The sequence below is a fragment of the Acanthisitta chloris genome, unplaced genomic scaffold, assembly GCF_000695815.1.
Source record: "Acanthisitta chloris isolate BGI_N310 unplaced genomic scaffold, ASM69581v1 scaffold6502, whole genome shotgun sequence".
NCBI classification, from domain to species: Eukaryota; Metazoa; Chordata; class Aves; order Passeriformes; family Acanthisittidae; genus Acanthisitta; species Acanthisitta chloris.
This window is the reverse complement of record NW_008658703.1, coordinates 815-21,976: the sequence shown is the minus strand read 5'-3', so window position 1 is coordinate 21,976 and position 21,162 is coordinate 815. Positions and strand designations below refer to the sequence as shown.

The 21,162-nt window shown below is 50.4% G+C and overlaps 1 protein-coding gene across 1 annotated transcript; it reads left to right on the top strand.

Annotated features, from left to right (window-relative positions):
• The first annotated feature begins 392 nt into the window (after positions 1-392).
• Positions 393-16,124, top strand: GATAD2A (GATA zinc finger domain containing 2A). Its single transcript, XM_009085194.1, has 10 exons — positions 393-655; positions 6,821-6,950; positions 7,425-7,556; positions 9,321-9,410; positions 10,915-11,046; positions 12,379-12,546; positions 13,172-13,448; positions 13,827-14,131; positions 14,767-14,938; positions 15,994-16,124. Exons 1-10 carry the CDS (start codon positions 393-395, stop codon positions 16,122-16,124), a joined length of 1,800 nt encoding a protein of 599 aa, XP_009083442.1.
• Positions 16,125-21,162: the final 5,038 nt, after the last annotated feature.

Here is a 21,162-nt window from a genome sequence, read left to right as displayed (position 1 = left end):
ACTCACATTGGGGAGCCAATTGGGATTGGAATTTCTCCCATGGTGGATCCAATGGGGATTGGAATTTCTCCCCTGCATTCATTCCAGGGAGGTTTTCTCCTGGATGATTCACGCTGAGGGAGGTTTGCTGTTTGTGTGTGTTCTTGTTTTGCTTTGGCTGTTTGTTGTTGCTGAAGATGAAAAGCTCAAGTGCAGCAGTGACTGTGCTGAATCCCCTCAGACTCTGATGGGGTTGGGAGATAGAAGGACCAACCTGGCAACACTTTGATTGCTCTGTCTGAACTCCTTTTGCAGCAACCACTGTACTTTGCCCTGTTTGGAAATGAAGGTGTTTTGTGCAGCTTGGGTTGATTTAACTCCTTTGTGTCCCCTCTGTGCCCCAGGAGCTCACCATGACAGAGGAGGCATGCAGGACTCGGAGTCAGAAACGAGCCTTGGAGCGTGACGTGACGCCCAACGATGTGGACAGTAAGAAGATCAAGATGGAGAAAGGACTCTTAGGCACAGATCTCAACGCTGAAGGAGACATGAAAATCAAAGCAGATCCTGGAGCTGGGAAAGTACAAGGGTTGTTAAAGAGTGGAGAGGTGAAGGCAACCATTAAAGTGGAGGTTCAGACTGGGGATGAGCCTGTGGACATGAGCACCTCAAAAAGGTGAGTCACAGCCTGTCCTGCTGCACTAGAACACTGGGAATGGTCAAATCATGGAGTCAGGGAATGGTCTGGGTTGGAACTGCCACGGGCAGGGCCAGTTTGCACCAGAATGTGGTGGTAAAGAGAGTTAAAATGGGATGTGTATGTGCAGCTCTGGATCTTCACCTGAGATCCAGCAGCTCCTTCTGGGACCTTCTTGCCTGATTTTCCTTGGGCAGATGAGGAAGGAAATAGGAACTTAAACAGCAAACTCACAGGTTAGAAGGAGAATCTTAGAATCATGGAATGGTTTGGGTTGGAGAACCTTAAAGCTCATCCAGTTCCATGGACATGAGCAGGGACACCTTCCACTAGCCCAGGTCGCTCCAAGCTCCATCCAGCCCCCAAAATCCTTGGAGAGGATTTGCTTGGAGCTACTGATGGAGAGTTCAGGGAGGAAGAGAAGTTTGGGGGGTGGTGACTGAGCTGTGGTCCAGGAAGAAGAACAGGTGATAATGTCCAGCCAGAGGACTTGTGATCCTCCCTGAGTGTGGATGGATAGGTCTGACTTTGCCTTATGAAGTCACTTGTGGATTTGGGCACTGGAAATGCTAAGGCCAGGCAGGACCTGTCTCTGCAGGACAAGGCTCCAGTGCTTTCCTGGCAGTCCAACCACCTGGAGATGTTGGAATTCTGACACTTCAGAGCACAGGCTCAGAGTCCCTTAGCCCTTTGGAGGGTTTCACTATTACACAGATGTAAAGCTTTTCCTTGGACTTTTGGATGAGACACACAGAGGAATGTGGATGTTCTGGCATGTGGATTTACAGCCTTCAAACCCAGATTCCAGATCTTTTCCCAAATTTCTAGCCCAGATTCTGGGTGTTCTACCACATTCAGGCAGAGATCCTGTGGCCTTGCTGCTGGTGAGTGAGTGTGGAGCCTCCTGTGTCCTTCTTTGTGTTCCAGGTGGTGCTGGAATGCTCAGGTGTAGGGATTCAGCCCTGCCTGGCTGCACTGTGGCTCCTGCAGGGTGATGTGTGCTCAGCTCTCTGAAGGTTCAGCACTGTAAGGTGTGAACTGACACCACCAGATCTTATCCACTGTGCTGGGATCGCTGGGAGGAGGGAGCTGGGGGAGCTGCCAAGGGAATTAGGGGCTTTGATGTTTCATCTGGAAACTTTTCCAAGCTTTTGATGCCTTTTGAAGAGAAATAACTTGACTGCAAGAGCCTCATTCCTTGCTCCCTCACTGCTGCAGTGTGTGGAAACCAAGAGCTTTGCCAGCAGTGATTAGAGAAGCCCAAAATGGGTTGGGTTGGAAGGAGCTTAAATCCATCCCATCCCACCCCCTGCCATGGGCTGGAACACCTCCCACCAGCCCAGGTTGCTCCAAGCCCTGTCCAACATGGCCTGGAACACTCCCAGGGATGGAGCAGCCACAGCTGCTCTGGGAATTCCCTCTCAGCCTCTCACCACCCTCCCAGGCCACCCGCAGAGGGAAGAATTCGTTCCCAATATCCCATCTGTCCCTGCCTTCTGGCAGTGGGAAGCCATTTTCTGTGTCCTGTCCCTCCATCCCTTGTCCCAGGTCTCTCTGCAGCTCTCTTGGAGCCCCTTTAGGCACTGAAAGGGGCTTTAAGGTCTCCCTGGAGCTTCTCTTCTCCAGTCTGGACACTCCCATCTCTCCCAGTTTGTCTCCAGAGGGGAAGTGCTCCAACCCTGGGATCAGCTCCATGTCCTCCTCTGGAGTTGCTCCAACAATTCCATATCCTTCTCGTTTTGGGGGCGCCAGAACTGGGCACATGCTCTGGGTGGGACCTCACCAAAGTGAGAGAGAGAGGCTGTGAGGGAAGCTGATGGTTTCCAACTTTCCCAGTAAACCTTCTCCCACAAGGACAATGACACAGAGGGACAAATTGGTGTCCAGGAGGTGTTTGTGTCCTGCCCAAAGTGGTTCACTGGGGCAGGGGATGAGTTCCCTGTCAGGAACTTGTGCTGTGCTGGGTGAGAGCAAATCTCTGGAGGTGTCTGTGCCATACTCACCTCCCCCTGGTTACCACAGGAATGCAGGTTGGGTTTGAGGCACAGCTAGGAAGATTACTCCTGGAATGGAATAAATTAGGGAGTCTCTGACTCTCTACTTGCAGCTCTTGCCCCCACATGCATCTGCTCTTTGATTTAGAACCCTTGGGAGCTGCATTCCAAGGTTCCTGCTCTGTCCTTGCCCAAGAGTCACAAACAGGGTGATGGACAAGGGACTCTCTCCTTCCCAGAGAACACCTGGAACATCTCTGCCATGAGCTGGGAACATCCTCTCTCCATGGCATTCTCTTTCCAGGTGGTGACAGGATACTGCTGGGTTCAGGTTTGGGAAGGGAGAGGCTTCCCTGGCCACCACATTTACTGTAGCCACTGGAGTTCATCATCAGAAGTATAATTAAGGACTTCATGAGGCTTTGCATGAGCTCTTGGATCCCTTTATGGGTTGGGACACCTTCCCTGACGCCTCTTTATGAAACTCTTAGAGAGGAATTACACCTGAGTCACCTCAGGTGGCCAAGGTCAGCCTGGAGGGGTTCTGCAAGCTCCTGGTGTCAGGCAGCACTTCCCAAGCTCTGGAATTCTGCTCCCACCCAGTGGCTGTGCCCTTGGGCCCTGTGTGGATCCAGAACTGAGCAGCTCAGGGTGCAAATCCCTCCTGGGAATGCCACCAGATAGATGCCTGTGGTAGGGAGAAGCTTCAGGATGAGTCTGATTCCTGCATATATCAGCACAGAATTGACATTTTTAGGGAGTGTGGATCTTAGTTTCAGTTATTGATTTATTTCAGGTGGGATTTGCTTTTCCGGCCCTTAGATCTCCAGAGGGATGAGCTCCCAGGGATTCATCTCCCACCTCCCAGGGCTCATCTCTCACTTCCCAGGAATCTGCTCCCATCTCCCCCTCAGCTCTGGCTCTTTGCAGCTGATTTTCTGAGCAGATACACAAAGAGCTGTTGCTTCAAGTCCCTGAACTGCTCCAAACCTCTCAGTGATCTGTGGTGTTTAGGCTTTTCAGCTTCCTTAATGCTTTCAGAACTTGCAAACATAATATTTCCCTTGGAAAAGGCACAGGAATCCCAGCAGAGCTGACACAAAGCTGATTGAGTGGTTGCAGGGTCTGAAATCAGTTGATTTTCAAGATTTGAAAATCCAAACCTACTTTAAACTTTTAAAAAAATTGTGGGTTTAAATAGGAATATTTTTTTTTTGCCTAAACCTTGAAGGGAAATATAAAAATAGGAGGTGGTTGGAGCTGCCAGGAGAAACAAGGGAAGTCTGTGGTGGGAGAAAGCTTTGCTGAGAGGTCACATGAGGCCAAACCAGACTCTTGCTCCTCTGCCTGGTGGTTTTTCCATGCAGTTTTCCTGGGCCTGCTGCAGGAGGAATGGCAGGAAGGAGAGTGTTCCCCTCACTCAGGGAATGTCTGGCAAAATAATTCCTCAGAAGTCACTTTGCCTGTGAATAAACCAGTTTAATCCCCATGGGTGCTGGAGGGGAAGGACATGGCTCACACCTGGTTGAATCCAGATGTTTTCCCCTTCCCTCTGCTCGTCCTCTTTCCTTTCTTCCTTCCCCTTTGGTTTTCCACCCCATTTTCCCTGGGTTGAGCATCACCACTTGCACCTGAGGGTGGAGTTTGTCCCTGGAGATTTCTTGGATTGTGCTGCCAGTGCAGCTCCTTCATCTCCACTACACCTCCTAGCCTTTTTCCAGTTTTAGCCCTAATGCTCTTCCTTGAGCCATAAAAACTTCCCTAGTTGCGTGCACAATTTTTTTTTAGGGTCTGGCAGAGCCCACAGGGGATCCCTCTGGGCATAGCTGGTGGGTTCAGGCAGGTCCATGAGGATACATCATCCTCTCCTCTGAAGCAAAAGCATCAGGATCCTTCCAGAGCAGAGCAGTGATCCCAAATCTAGGAATATCTTGCTCCTAAATAAAGGTGTGAGGTGTTCACAGGTGAAGAAGGACCAAGTGAGCCGTTGTGGTAACTGATTCCCTCAGGAAGCTCCTTGGTCCTGCCAGAGCTGGGTCATGCTCTCTGAAATCCTGAAAATCACTGGAATTCTCCAAATGGAAAACCTCCAAATAGGTTTCCCTTTGGGGTTCTGAAGAATGAGGCTTAGGAGTGATGCAGGGAAGGTGGGAGAGGAGGAGATGGCAGTGCTGAGGGTGTTCCTCTGCCCCTTCCCTCACTGAGGGAGGAGAAGGAAAACACATCTTCTCTGAGCTGAGGGACATGCCTGGTGGCTCCAGAGACAGGGTGTGAGGGCAACTGGCCCGAGGTGCTCTCTGCTGGTGGCAGAACTTGCTCCCAACGTGCTGAGATTTCCATTGTCTTCCCAGCCTGGACCATCTGCTTTGGATTTGTTGCTTTCCACACAGGCTGACAAAGGAGCAAAGCAACTTTTGAGGCTGGAGGATTGTTTTGTTGCTGAACTGTTGGTGCAGTTCAGCCTTGTGCCACCTCCTTCTCTGGGTATAAATCTTGGGGCTCGGAGTTGGTGTTGTTGCTGTGGTTGATCTGTGTTGTCTCCCTCCTTCCAAAGGGTTTTCCTTGTGAGGACTCATGTCCACAAGCTAAATTTGGTGGTAGATGATCCTAAATAGGGTTTTTTGGGTGGAAATAGCTGGTTTTAAAACTGTGGAAGTTGCTGTTGCAGCTTCTCTTTCTCCAGGTGAGGTTCAGTCCTTCCTTCTCCAGGTGAGGTTCAGTCCTTCTTTCTCCAGGTGAAGCTCAGTCCTTCCTTCCCAGGTGAGGCTGAATCCTTCCCTCTCCATTCAAGGCTCAGTCCTTATCCCAGAGCTGCTCCAGCTTCATGGAAAGGGCTGAGCAGTGCCACATTCCCAGCACATTCCCAACACACCTACCAGGAGCTTCTCACCCTTGTCCCGACCCAGTTCCATCCCAGCTAAGAGCCTTCAGATCCAGGGAAAAGCTGGAATTCCTTCCCCTGTGCCACTAGAACCGCTGGGAGCCCTGGCGTTCCCGGGCTCACTGTGCCCTCTAGAGGACATTCCTCATTCATTCCTGACTTTATTCCCACTTTTCCACTCCTAAAATTCCAGCTGGGAGTTCTTTCTCCAGCACTGCCATTCCCTGGGTGGCACAGACCTAGCTGTGCCTTTTCTCCTGCCAAACCTCCCAACATTCCCATGCTGTAAGCCTTCCTCTGCAATGATTATCCATAGCTTCAAATCCCAAATCCTGGAGCCTAGAGGTGGATCTGAGCAGTTCTCCTGGGATAATCCTTAGGGAATGGAGCCAAGAGGTGGTTTAGTGTCAGGAATTCAGCCCTCACTCAAACACTGAGTGTTGAGTGAAATCAGTGGAAGACAGATGGAATTTGATGGATTTTTGATGGATGTGTCCATCTGTGTTGAGGCTGTCACAGGATTCCTCTCGTCCTGGGGGAGAAGAATTTAGTAGTGTTGATAAAGAAGGAAAATAATGCCAGAAAGTGTTTCAATTTGGGTAAGAGAATGTGTGGGTTGGTTTCTTGGGGGGTTTCCTACAGATTTAGCCACTTGGATTGTGAATAGTCACAGCTTATAAATATTTAGGTTAGGGAAGGAAGAGGAAAAGGAAAAGGAGGGATATATTTTTCCCTTCCAGCAATAAAACAGGAGCAGCAAGTGCCTGTTTGTCCCTGGATTTGGGGTGGGATGTGGGCAAACAGCCCTGGAAAACCTCTGAGTCTTCCATGGGGCATGCAGTGCCTGATGGAAAAGCTTCTCTGAAGGAATTCCCCATGGCTCTGGGAAGGTGTCCCATGGCATGGGGGAGGAACTGGGTGATCCTGAAGGTCCTTCCAACCCCAGCCATTCCCAGATCGCTTCATGTCGAGTTTAATATCCACAGGGAGAGCAGGAATTGAGCTCAGTGTGTTGGGTTTGGTCAGAATTTGAGAGAGTTGGGATTAATCATGGAATCCTGGAAGGGTTTGGGTTGGAAGAAGCTTAAAGCCCATCCATTCCCACCCCATGCCATGGGCAGGGACACATTCCACCAGCTCAGGTTGCTCCAAACCTCATCCGTCGTGGCCTGGAACGCTCCCCTAGCTGCTGGTTGTCCACGATTCCACCTCGAAGTGGTAGTCGGGGCTATTTTCTTACCTGCTGTGTTTCTCTGTTGGGATTGCCAGTGAGATCAAGAGGGAGAAGAGGGTTCCCTCCCCAGATGTCATCGTGCTGTCGGACAACGAGCCCTCGAGCCCTCGCATGAACGGCTTAACCAAACTGGCCCTGAAGGAGACCAACACTGAGGCTCTCATGGTGAGTCCTGACCTGGCACACCCTCCCTGTGCCCTCTGGAGAGGACAAACCACCCACCTGCTCCTACAGAGGTTCCTGAGGTCCCCAGGGTGGGTGGGATTTGGTGGGATGAGATGAGTTTGCAAGGAGGAATCTCGGAGCTGTTGGTTTGACTCTGATGTCCTTTGGGTCACACTCAAAATCTTGATTTTTCACGTGTTTGACAAGTTCCTAATGAGCTTTTCACGTGTCTAATATCCTTTACCCACCATGGAATGTGGTGATGTCCTTCACATTGACCTTCTAACCCTTCATCAAACCATGGTCACTCATTATCCTGCTGCAAATATTTAACCCCATTTTTCCTGCCCTCCACAAGTTCTTCCCCCACACTCTGTGCCCTGGGACACAGGTGACAGTGCCAATCTGGGAATTCTTGTCCTAACTTGGATGTTCTCTGCCTTTTTCCTGCTGTTTCCCACCCTGGCCCTGCAGAAGAGCAGCCCAGAGGAGCGGGAGAGGATGATCAAACAGCTCAAGGAGGAGTTACGGTTAGAGGAAGCAAAACTTGTGCTATTGAAAAAGCTACGACAGAGTCAAATCCAGAAGGAGACCACAACTCAAAAGGTAGGGATGCTCCTGCTTTTCCACACCTTTGGGAGCAGAGGGAGGGATTTCACTACCTGTGGCCGTTGCTATTCCCTGTGGAACATGAAGTAAACACTCCAGGCCTTAATCATGGAATCACAGGATAATTTGGGTTGGAAGGAGCTTAAAGCTCATCCAGTCCCACCCTCTGCCATGGGCAGGGACACCTTCCACCAGCTCAGGGTGCTCCAACCTGGCCCTGAACACTTCCAGGGATGGGGCACATAAATTACTGGAATATCCCAGAGGAGAATCCTTGGAGGTGATGAGTGTTACAGAGTCTGAGCTCCAGGCTCTGGGAGCAGAAGCTCAGGTGTGGATTCCAGGTGTGGATTCCAAATCTCACAGAACCTGCACCTGACTCTCCAAACCCATCTAGGCAATCCTGGGAAGGAGAGGTTCATCCCTCCCCCTCTGATTCTCATCCTTCTCTTCCCTCCCCACCCCTCATCCCACATACACACAGCTCCTGGAGTATAGGAGGAGAGCTGCTCCCAGTGGAAGCTCCTCTGAAAAGGCTGATTTTTGGCAGAGCAGATCCAGGGAGCAGGATTGGAGCAGAGGGGTGAGACCCCACGAGCTGCTCCCAAGCCAGAATGCCAATGTCACTGTGGCAATAAACCATCTCAGCTGGCAGCACGTGGTGCCAGCTGGAGGGATTGGTGCTGGGGAATGCTGGAACAGCTCTCCTGGCTGGGCTGGGTGGCTCACTGGAATCTTTTCCTGGAATTCTGAGTGCTTCAGTCAATGGAATGAAGACTAATGCAATCTGCATCCCTCAGCTCCCTGCTGAAGGCTGAACCACCAGCTCTGGGTGTTGGAACTAACCAGAGTGAGAGAGCTCCTAAACTTCTTATTATCCAAAGGCTTTTCCCAAACTTTTTTCCACTGTGTTATGCTTGATCCCAGCTGCAACCAGTAGTACTGGTGGGGAGGGCTGAGGCAGCTCAAGCAGATCTCCCCAGTGGTCTGCTGCTGGTGTGTAAACTCTGTCTTCCTGCTCCAATCTTCTCCCTACCTGCCTCATTTCCTTGGAATCTGCATGTAAACTTCTTATTATCCAAAGGCTTTTCCCAAACTTTTTTCCACTGTGTTATGCTTGATCCCAGCTGCAACCAGTAGTACTGGTGGGGAGGGCTGAGGCAGCTCAAGCAGATCTCCCCAGTGGTCTGCTGCTGGTGTGTAAACTCTGTCTTCCTGCTCCAATCTTCTCCCTACCTGCCTCATTTCCTTGGAATCTGCATGTGGAGATGCTCAGAGGAAGAAAGAGATGTGGGAGATGCTCAGAGGGAAGAAAGAGGTGTGAGAGATGCTCAGGGGAGGAAAGGGATGTGGGAGATGTTGGAGGAAGAAAGAGATGTGGGAGATGCTCAGGGGATGTGGGAGATGTTGGAGGAAGAAAGAGATGTGGAGATGCTCAGGGGATGTGGGAGATGTTGGAGGAAGAAAGAGATTTGGGAGATGTTGGAGGAAGAAAGAGATTTGGGAGATGTTCAGGGGATGTGGGAGATGCTGGAAGAAGGAGAAAGGGATGTGGTAGATGCTCAAGGGATGTGGAAGATGCTCAAGGCTATGTGAGAGACGCTGGAAGAAAAAAAGAGCTGTGGGAGGGGGGAAACCAAACCGAACCTTTGACAGTTCTCTTGCTGAGGCCTGAGGAGCTAAACTCTTGTGTTCCCTCCCCTCCTGTTTTCCTGCTTCCAGCCTTATCCCTCTGCTTTCTCTCTGGTTTCTCCTCTGCAGCCTGCAGGTTCCTCTGGGAGTGCTGTGGCCACGCCGCCGCCCTTGGTGCGCGGCGCGCAGAGCGTTCCTGCTGCCAAGGCGTCCCTGCAGGTCAGTGGGCAGGGCCAGCTGCAGCATAGGGCATGGAGCACAGCCCAACATTCCCATCACATCATTCCCTCGCAGCCCCAGGGAACCTCTGCTCCTCCAGCTCCTCCAAATCCACACCCCGAGCTGCGTAAGGAGGGCGCGGTGGGAGATGGAGGTGGGATATGTCCCGTGGAGGTAACTTCTCATCCTGGGATGATCATCCCCATCCACTCTGCTGAGCAATCCATAGTGCTGGCTCTCTTGAGAGAAAGGATGCCATGGGATGCTGGCATAGAGATTTTTGGAGCAGCTTTCCAGAGGGTGAATTGTGCCCTCAGCAAGATGAGGTGATGGTTTAGGGGTTACAGGTTGATGGTTGGACTTGATGATCTTAGAGGTCTTTTCCAACCTTGGTGATTCTACAGACTAGGAGCTGAGGGAATTCTACCATTCCCTCTTGGCCTGGTGGCACATAGGGTAGGAAGGAGCTAAATTTGATGTTGGGAAGGTTTGGGGAAGGAGGAATAAAGCAGAGTCACTTGGCATCTATCAACTTAATCTTCCTCTCGAATCTTAAGTCTTGTTGGGCTTATTTACCTAATTGGAATCAAATTCCCAAACTGTTTCAGCACAAAGGGTTTTCACCTGGAGATAGCCCAGAATGCCAGACCCAAGGGAAGGGGAGGGTGGATTTGCTCTCCCTTTAGGAGACATTCCCAAAGCCAAAGCTTTGTCAGCTGGAGGAATCTCTTCCTTGGGGCCTGTTGGCTGCAGACAGCACTTCCAGAGGAACTGCACCACGAGTGAAGCCTTCAGCCAGTGAAGCTTGGACAGAGCTGAGAGCTAAAACCCTCAAACTGAGCTTGTGCTGCCTAATCTGTGCTCTTTGGGCACCTTAACCTCCACCTGCTTTGGCCTGAGTGGGAAAACTACCAATTCCTGGGGATGGGAGCTCAGGCAACGTTTGGGATTGGGTTGAAGAGCTCAACAGATGGGAGAGAACTTCCCACCTGCCTCAGTCCACTTGTGGTCACTCAAGGAAGTGGAGACTCACTGGGCTTTGCTCCCCAGAGCATGCTGAGGGTGGAAGGAGGGAAGTGAGGGAAAGCCACAGGAATGGGCTGGAGAGGTCTGTGGGAGCTCCTGAGGCTCATGGCAAAGCCTCAGTGTCCTGAGGAACATCTGAGAGGTGTCACAGCGTCACCAGGAACTCCGAGGATCTAACCCGCTGCAGCCCGAAATCCACGGGCAGCAATTCCCCAAACCTCCTTCAGCTGATCCTTTTGCTTCTCCATGATTTTTCTCAAGCTTTTCCTGTCTCTTGCCTTTCCCACCGTGCCCACCTCGCTCACCTCCAGCTTCTCCCTCATGCTCTCCCCTCACCAATCCCACTCTGTTTTCATCGGATTGGGGTTTTTTGGGAATGCTGAAGGCAGCACAGCCACGTCCTGTGCTGCAGCTCCTCCACTGCCTCCATCCCTCAGCCCTGCCCACAGCCCGGGGGTGACTGTTCCCTGTTTTTCAGACCTCCTCCACACGGATCCCTGGCACTGTGATCCCTCCTCCCCTGGTCCGGGGGGGCCAACAAGCTTCTTCCAAGCTGGGAACTCAGCAGAACACTCAGATTGTGATGCCTCCCCTGGTCCGAGGGGCTCAGGTGAGTGGTCACCCTCAGCTCCTGCTCCTGGATCCCTCTGCTCCCTTTTCCCACTCAACTTTCTGCTTGTCCAGAGGGAAACTAGGAGTTCCTTGCTAGGATTCCTTACTAGAACTAGAGGGAAGACCCTGCAGCATTCCAGGTGTGTGTTTGTGTGAGCCCGAGGAGCTCCTGTGGCTGTGGAGTTTGCTGCTTTCCCTGCAGATCTGCCCTAAAATTCCCTGGAGAGCAGCAGAGAGGGAATGACACACAATCCTTCTTCCTTCCATACTTTCCCCCTCTGATAATTCTTTCTATCCTATCAATTTCACCTTTGAAATGCTAAAAATCACCTGGGTTTGCCCTAATTTCCTGTCCTGTGACTGACCAAGAGCTGCTGGAATGAGCTGGTGCTGCTTGGCAGGGTCTGGATCACCTGGAATGGCAAACTGAGGTGTTCCTGAGGGAGCAGGAAAACAGCATTGAGTTGGATCCACTCTGCTGGAATTGTGGCTTCCTTGGGAGACCAGGAAAAACCATCTCCTGCTTTAAGGAGGATTTAATTTGCTGGCACAGGTGTGCTTGGAGCTGCTGCACAGCAGAAGGAGGGGAAAAGATGTATCCATGGGGACAGGACACATCCCCAGGGGTTGGAGACATCCAGAAGGGCAGGACACATCCATAGGGATGGGCAAGGCCTGAGGGAGTTGGGGTTGGTTAGCCTTGAGAAGAGACTCAGGGGTGACCATAGCACCAGGACACACATCCAGAGGCCTTTCCTTTCTGCTCTCCTTAAGGAGAGAAATCCTCAACAGGCTTAAAATTACGTGTGTGGAAGGATATTGACTTGGAAACTTGGGAGGGTTTGGCCAGAACGTGGTGGTCTTGTCTGAGCATCTCCATGAGCATCTTCTGATTACCTCTCTGAGCATTTCTTGAGCATCTCCATAAGCATTTCTTGAGCATCTCCATGAGCATCTCTTGAGCATCTTTTGACCATCTCCATAAGCATCTCTTGAGCATTTTTTGACCATCTCCATGAGCATTTCTTGAGCCTCTTTTGACCATCTCCATGAGCATCTTAGCTCTTGAGCATCTCCATGAGCACCTCTATGAGCAACATATCTCTTGAACATCTCCATGAGCATCTTTTGACCATCTCAGTGAGCATCTCTGGTCATGTTCCTTGTTCCACCGACAGAGGAAATAGTTCAAACACCCCATTTTAACATGGCTATTATGCCCAGGCCTTCTCTGCCTTCCTGCCCTGCCTCATTCCCACTCCCCATCCCACTCAACTCCCTATCAACCCCCCGTGACTCCTCCTCTCACCCCACATCTGTGTCTCCACAGCAAATCCACACGATCCGGCAGCATTCCAGCACGGGACCTCCTCCTCTGCTGCTGGCGCCGCGTGCCACCGTGCCCAGCGTACAGATCCAGGGCCAGAGGATCATCCAGCAGGGTCTCATCCGCGTGGCCAACGTGCCCAGCACCAGTTTGCTTGTCAACATCCCCCAGGTGAGTCCCTCAGGTGTCCCCAACTCTCCTGTGCTCCTCCACATCCCCCAGGTGAGTCCCTCAGCACTCAATTCCTTAACCCTCAGCCCTGAATTTTCACCTTTGGCTCCCTCAACACTAAACTCCTTTAACCTTCATCCCTCAATTCTCACCTTCAGGTCACTCATCCCTAAACTCTCTAACCTTCATCCCTGATCTCTGACCTTTTGGGTCTCTCATCACTAAATACTTTAACCCTCATCCCTAATTTCTCACCTTTTGTTTCCTCAACACTAAATTCCTTTAACCTTCAGCCCTCAGTTCTCACCCTCAGGTCACTCATCCCTAAACTGTCTAACCTTCATCCAAAAAATCTCACCCTTGAGTTCCTCACCACTAAGTTCTTCAACCCCCATCCCTAATTTCTCACCTTTTGGCTCCTTCACTACTAAAGCTCCTTAACCTTTATCCCTCAATTCTCACCTTTTGGGTCCCTCATCACTAAATTCTTCAACCCTCATCCCTAATTTCTCACCTTTTGGCTCCCTCATCACCAAAGAACTCACAGCAATGACAGGTTAGAGGTTGACCTTGATGATCTGAGAGATCTCTTCCAAGGCTGACGATTCTCTTGTGTCTCCTCCAGGCTTCCCCCACCTCGATGAAGGGTGCCCCAGTGGGCTCAGGCCAGGCTGGTGCCTCGGGGGGCACTGCAGCCCTGGGCAGCTCTGGGGAGTCTCCTGCCAGCAGACAGGCAGCAGCCAAACTGGCCCTCAGGAAACAACTGGAGAAGACCCTGCTGGAGATCCCTCCTCCCAAACCTCCTGCCCCAGAGATGAACTTCCTGCCCAGTGCGGCCAATAACGAATTTATTTACTTAGTTGGCTTGGAAGAAGTTGTGCAGAATCTGCTGGAGACTCAAGGTGAGTGTTGGAGATGTTCCTCAAGTGGTTGTTGCCTGGGGTTTGCCTCCTTGGGTAGTTTGTGATGAGCTTCAGGTGTTGCAGGGTGAAATTGGTATCTCCTGTCAAGTCTAGGATTCACTTCCTCTAATAATCCTCAGGCTAAATCTGGGATTTGCTTCTTGAATCATTTCCAAACTGGTTTCCAATCGTTTCCAAACCCAATCACAGGTTGGGTTGGGGTGGATGGTTGGGTTGGGCTGGAACGTTGGGGTGGAAAGTTGGGATGGGGTGGAAGGTTGCATTGGGGTAGAAGGTTGGGTTGGGGTGGATGGTTGGGTTTGGATGAAGTTTTATCCCTTTCCAAGCTTCCCAGGGCAGAGCTGGAGCTGAGCTGAGCCTTTGTGTCCCCAGGTAAGGTGTCAGTGGCCATGTCCTCCCGGGAGCCATACATGTGTGCCCAGTGCAAGACTGACTTCACCTGCCGCTGGAGGGAGGAGAAGAATGGCACTATAATGTGTGAGACCTGCATGACCTCCAACCAGAAGAAGGCCCTGAAGGCTGAGCACACCAACAGGCTCAAGGCTGCCTTCGTCAAGGCCCTGCAGCAGGAGCAGGAGATCGAGCAGAGGATCCTGCAGCAAACAGCCTCCCCTGGGCAGACCAAGGCAGAGCCCATCGTGCAGCACCACTCACTCAAACAGGTTTGGCATCTCCTCACTATCACCAGCAGGTCCTGGGGTTGGTGGGATGAAGGCTGATCCTTGGGATTGGCCAGGGTGGGTTAACTCATGTCCTGGAAAATCCATCTCTGATTTGGTTTAGGGTGTAATTGATCACAGTTATTTGCCCTAAATTAGAAGCACTTTTTTTTTTTGGCTGCTTTGCAGCTGATGTTGCCTCCTCATCCCAGGAGCTTCCATAGGCACAAACCCCAGAATCCCCAAATCCCAGAACCCCAGACTGGGTTGGGTTGGAAGGACCTCATGGATCATCTCCCACTAGACCCAACCCACCCCTTAGTTCCCTCGTGGATCATCTCCCACTAGACCAAACCCAACCCTTAGTTCCCTTGTGATCATCTCCCACTAATCCAAACCTAACCCTTAGTTCCCTCATGGATCATCTCCCACTAGCCCAAACCTAACCCTTAGTTCCCTCATGGATCATCTCCCCCTTACTAGACCAAACCCAACCCTTACTTTTCTGCCAAGACACCTTGGCTGTTCCACCCCAAACCTTTCACACTGCATCCCACACTGGATAGGAGACCCCAGGAAGGGCCAGAGGACCAGGAAAGGCTTGGAGAAGTGCCACTGTGTGTCCTGTGTCCCTGCAGAGCTCCAGCCAGCTGTCCCGGGGCTCGGGGACGCCGCGGGGAGTGCTCCATGCCTTCGGCCAAGCCGCCAAGCTGACGAGCGCCGCGCTGGGCTCCAGGCCCGGCAAGCACAGCGACAGGGCTGGCTCCAAGGGCTCTGCTGCTGCCTGGAAGAAGAATCCCATCAACACAGGTAGGAATCATCTCCAGGAGCTCCTGTTTGGGCTCGCTGGTGGCTCTCGGGGCAGTGTTGCTCAGGGTTTGCTTGTGGAGTCGTCATCCTCAGTTGGGTTTGGGGTGGTTTGTCCTCAGGAAAAGGTGATGGAACCAAATCCCATCTGTAACTAAACTCAATGGATTTCATGTTGGGATTGAGTGACCATCAGCAAGTTTGCAGATGACACAAAGCTGGGGGGAGTGTGGATCTGCTGGAAGGCAGGAGAGCTCTGCAGAGGGACCTGGAGAGATGGACTGATCCCAATGGGATAAGGTTGAACAAGGCCAAGTGTTTCTCCTGCACTTTGGCCATACCAATGCCATGCAGAGCTCCAGGCTGGGACAGAGTGGCTGGAGAGCACCAGGAGGAAGGGTCCTGGGAAGTGGATGGACAGGGAGCTGAACAGGAGCCAGCAGTGTGCTCAGGGGGCCAAGAAGGCCAATGGCATCCTGGCCTGGAGCAGGAACAGTGTGGTCAGCAGGACCAGGGAGTGATTCTGCCCTTGGAGGTTTTCAAGCTGAGACTGGATGTGGCACTTATTGCCATGGTCTAGTGACCACAATAGGGTTGGATGTGATGATCTTGGAGTTCTTTTCCAACCCAGTTGGCTTAATGACCTGCCACAGTAGGGTTGGACTTGATAATCTTGGAGCTCTTTTCCAACCTGATTGATTCTATGACCCTGCCATGGTAGGGTTGGACTTGATGATCTTGGAGCTCTTTTCCAACCTGGTTGAGTCTATGACCCTACCACAGTAGTGTTGGTCTTAATAATCTTGAAACTCTTCCAACCTGATTGATTCTATGACCCTGCCACAGTATGATTGGACTTGATAATCTTGGAACTCTTTTCCACCCTACTTGAGTCAATAATTCTATGATCCATCTCCCCCTGGAGCTGCCTGACCAGTTAGCCCATCCATGCTCAGCTGGATCCAATGCTCACATTCCCGAGGGACTCCGTGCCAGGGCTGTGGTCTGAGTGGTGTTGTGCCCCATAATTGTGTCATCCCTGTCCCTTGTGCCCTCAGGTGGAGCTCTGCCCTTCGTCAGCCCCAGCCTCGCTGTGCACAAGTCGTCGTCGGCCGTGGATCGCCAGCGCGAGTACCTGCTGGACATGATCCCTCCCCGCTCCATCCCACAGTCTGCCACGTGGAAATAATGCAGAGGGGGAAGACTTTTCCTGGTTTTCTGCCATCCTTCTTTTTGTTGGGTTTTTTTTTTTTTGTTGGTTTTTTTTTTTTTTTTTATACCACAGCACAGTGGAATCTGCTTTAATCCCAGCTGGATAATGCCCCAGGCTTTCTAGGATGCAAAACGACCACTCCTGATCCCATCGAGGTGATCCCACGGGAAAAGGCTGAACTGGAGCTGCTCTGGGGCTGAACTTTGGCTGCTGGAGGTTGCCAGGGAAGGGAGAAAAAGAATTCCTGCAGTTTTGTTGGGTTTTGGTTGGGTTTTTTCTTTCTTTTTTTTTTTTTTTTTTTTTGGGCTTTATTTAGTTTGGAAGTTTTTGTCACCAGCACAAAGGACTCAGAGACTTCTCTGCCCGTGGCAAAGCCTTCGGGGTCGGATCGAGCCTCAGCCTGGAGTTCCCTTCCTAGAGAGAGAGAGAGAGAGAGAGGAATTCCAGCCCTTTCTGGCATTTTAGCAAGCCAAGTTCATGGGTGCTCCTCTTCCCTGCCCTTCCTCCAGCCAGGAATGCTCATCCCAGTGTTCCCCAAGCTCCTTGGTGGGGAATGCTGAGCTGGTGAGAAATGTAACACCTCCCAATTCCCATTGAGTTTGGGTTTTCCTAAGGGATGGCTGCCACCAAAACTTGCCTGGGAGGTGGGAATCACTGCAGGAGAGTGTTTCCCTTTGCTTGGATTCTGTTTGGAATAGACTTTGGAACTGTTGTTAGTTGGACTAGACAAAACCCTCAGCTGGGACTGAGCCCAGCGAGGAGCACTTGGGCCTTCCCTCCCTTCCCAGAGGCTCCAGAGTGGAACTACTTGGGATTATTTTCCTTTTGGGAAGGGGTTTTTGATTTTCTTTTGTCATTGTTTGGAGTAATTTTGACTCCAGCTCTCAAGGAATTCCAGGAGCTGCATGCAATCAGGGAAGGGAGCACAGAGCAGGAGCTGCTCTGCTGCTTCCCACCGGGAATTCTGGCTCTTCCCAGCACATCTGGAGGGCAGGATTGCCCCCAGGATTCCCTTAGTGTTCTTCCATGCATCCCAAGCATGCTCCTCTATCCATCTTTAGCCCAGGTTTGGATAGAGCTTTAGGAAACTTGGGAAGTTTCCCTATGGTTTCGCTGGAGATTCCCAAGTGCATCAGGTCCAGGTTTGGCCTTGGGGTTGGTTCTTCTCCTCTTCTCTTTGGCTTCTCCCAAATTCCAGTTGAATTGAAGGGGCAGAATTCCATGCCTTACTCCTCCCTGTGTGGCATATCAGTGCTGGAAGGAGGAATTTTTTTCAGGATTCTCTATCCAGAATCTATATGTCCATAAATAAAGGAAAAGGGAAGGGAAAACACTTCAAGAATCTATTTTCTTAGCATTAGGGCCAAACTGGAAGCCAAGAATTCCTTAGGATCATCCTCTTGGATCCAACCAGTTCATAGGGACAAAAAAAAAAAAAGAGTCCTTTTCCCTCTTTTTTTTGTTTTTCCTTGTTTTCCTCCATGTTTAGGGATTTGACCAACCCAAACAGCCTAGAGAAATTCCTTCCTTGGGCAAACTGGGATTTGGGGCTGGAAAAAAGCTGCAGAATTCCCATTGGGAATTTGATTTCCAATTGGATAGAAAGAACTAAAAAAAGGATGGAGAAGAATTGAGTCGACTTTGGAAGTTTTCTATTCATTCCAGGTTGGTTTGGGTTGGGAATTTTGCAGAGGAACAAGTTGTGCATTTGCTTTTTGCACTTGATATGAGGGAAAAGTTTGAATTCCTTCCCTGTTTGGAATTTTTGAGGTTGGTTTTGGGAGATTTTTCCTCTCCTGGAGAACTCCCTATGTTTTTCCCCTCATGGATCCCAATGTTTATCCCTGTTAAATCCTTGGAAAAGTTCATTTGGTTCCAAAAAAAACCCAAGTCAAACACCTCAAATGCAATTCCCAAAGGTTTTTTGGGGAAAGCAATTCCACAGCTAATTCCCAGTGCTGGAAACAACTTGGGAGGATCCTGGGAAAAAGGAAAAAAATAAAGGGAATGAGGAGCAGAAATGTTAAACAGCAACTTAGGTGTTATAAAAACCATGTCAAAACCTTTTTGGATCCCAAGAGGATCACTGGAAATGGGAATTTCAGCCCAACAGGGATAAAAGATAAGTCTTAAAATCCTTGGGAATGTTTTCACGTTGGAAGTGAGAAAGGAACAACAGGTTTGTGTGTTTAGGCTTAAAAAGGTTAAATTCCAATTTGTTTTGCAGATGCTTCAAACTAAAATCCTCCAAAAAAGCTGTTTTAGGGATTGGGGAGATTTGGTTTGTTGAGAAGGGAAGATCCCACATGGAATGAGGGTGGAAAAACCCAAAATCCTTCACAGAAGGAGGCTGGAAATGAAAATCCAACATGGATTGAGGCTGAAAACCACAAAATCCAACATGGATTGAGGCTGAAAACCCAAATCCCAGGTGGAATTGGGATTCCAGGCAGTTCTGACATGGTTTTTCCCTGTTGTTCTTGGAGTGTTAAAGGTAACTTGAAGGATTTATCCATTGCTTCCATGTTTCTACTAAAGAGCTGGAAAACACTTCACATGGTTTTCCAAACCTGATCCAAATATTCCCTTTTTTTTCCCTAGGGAAAACACCTCAAAACAGGCAAAAAAAAATTCCCAATGAACACAACATCCACATCGTGGTGGTGTGTCCTCGGGGGAATCCTTGGGAATGAGGCAGGAGAAGAGGGTTGGGACACAAATTCCATAGCAAACCTTGGCTGATTCCTCCTCTGGAATTCCACAGTCCCTGAAAGTTGTTGGGAATGGGGCAGGAAGGAGAGTTGGACACAAATTCCATAGCAAACCTTGGCTGATTTTTTTTTTTTTCCTCTGGAATTCCTCATTGCCTGAAAGCTCTTGGAAATGGGACAGGAGGGAGGGTTGGACACAAATCCCAGAACACACCTTGGTAATATATTCCTCCTCTGGAATTCCTCATCCCTGAGACCTGTTGGGAATGAGACAGGAAGGAGAGTTGGACACAAATTCCATAGCAAACCTTGGCTGATTTTTTTTTTTTTCCTCTGGAATTCCTCATTGCCTGAAAGCTCTTGGGAATGGGGCATGTTGGGAATGGTGGCAGGAAGGAGGGAGGGTTGGACACACATCCCATGCCACACCTTGGCTGTGTATTCCTCTCTGGAATTCCTTGGAGTCTCCCGGAGCGGCGGAAGGAAACCCCCAGTGACTTGTGCTCCCTGAGGCCAAAGGCTGGAGCTGGGAATGCTGCAGGGGGAGCAGCAGCCTTGGCTCCCTGTTTTCCTGAGCCTGCCCTGCCTGGCTGTGCCCATTCCCAGGGCTCCTGCTCCCTCCTTTCCCGGGAGAGGCTCCGGAGCGGCCGCGGATCCGCAAAGCCATAAGAGCCCTCGGAGCCTCCCCGAGATTTTCTAAGCCAGGAATAATGAGAAATGACTTTTCTTGTACTTTAGATTTTAGCAACTTGTGAAATAAAACCCTCTTGGATTTTCATTGGAAAACCCTCTTGGAATTTTGGGAGCTTGGTGTGGTTTATTTGCCACGGGGGATTGGGGTTTGTTCCCAGGGGGATTTGGAGGGAGTGAAGTTTTTGGTTTGTCTCTCACACATTTCAATACCTTTTTCAGCACCTTCTCCATTATCACTTCCCTATTCCAGGGATTCCTGCACAGCCATTCTAGCTGTAACAGCCAGGAAAACTCCTGGATCCTCAATAATTCCACCTGGTTTGGGGTTGGGTTTTCCATCCATCTCTTCCCATCTTCATTCACCTTTCCACTCTCAAATCCAATTGTCACTTTTTCGAGGCTTCCTAAGGACAAATTCCATTCCCAAAGGCCAATCCAGCATGGAAAATGAGATATTTGGACTGCAGGAGGGAGAGGAGTGGAGGAAATTCAGGCAAATCTCATCCCAACCCTCCAGTTTGGCTCATTTTTCCCTGTCCTTGTGGAATGAGGGAGGGAGGGAGTTTAGCCCTGGGATTTGTTGGGATCCCAAATCTTGGCTCATCAAGCCCCAAGTTAAATAGGAATCATAAATTCCCAGTAAATCCTGAGAGTCCCAAGGGTGGAAGGATCAGGATTAATCAATAGTTAATTGATAATTGTATCTCCAGGGAGTTTAGTCTTGGAATGACAATAAACAAATGGAGAAACACTTGGATTTGCCTCTTATTCCCTGGATTTTGGGGTTGGGATGCAGCTCAGGAGGAGGTGGTGGAGCTGCTCCTTCCTCTGCCAAGGTTTCCTCTTCCCAGAGAAACAGGTTGATGGGAGAAAGGGAAAGGAAGAACACAAAAAGCTGGAATTTCTATGGATTATGGGATTTCCGTGGAATTTTCTGGAGTGACCTGAAAAGCCACAGCTGCATTCAACATCCTCATCCTGGAAATGAGACCCAAACACCTCCTCATCCCTTCTGATCCCACCTGGAATTGCTGCTATGCACTTGGATACCCTTTGGATTGGATCTTCCTGCTCCAGGATCCTTCAGGAAGCCTTTGGATCACTTCCCTCTGGGATTGGAGCACTGGGATGTGATGGCAAACTCCAACCAGGACATTGCCAGGTTGTCTTTGCCTCCGATTCCAAACCCCAAGTTGTGGGAATGTTCTCAGCAGCCTGGGAAGAGCCAGAGGCATCCAGAGATTCCCAGCACAGCTTGGAATTGGGGATTGCTGCTTGGGAGGAGAGAGGGAAGAAGGATGTGGATCCTGATCCAAGCGAAGCTCAGCTTGGAGAGAGGGGGAAAATGGACATCTATTTCCAGCCCCGTGTCCATGTGCAGCAGGTTTGGATTGGCAAGGAATCCTGGAAACTTGGGATTCCTGAAGTGCTGGATCCAACCCTGAGGGTCTGGAGGGGCTGGAAACCTCCTGATCCTCATCCCTGTCCTGCTACACATGATCCAATTGCTGTTTCCAGCCCTGGAGTGGGTGGGAAGATGCTCCCAGAGAAGTGATGGATCCTGTTGAGCTGGAAGATGCTCCCAAGGAAGCAACAGATCCTGCCTAGCT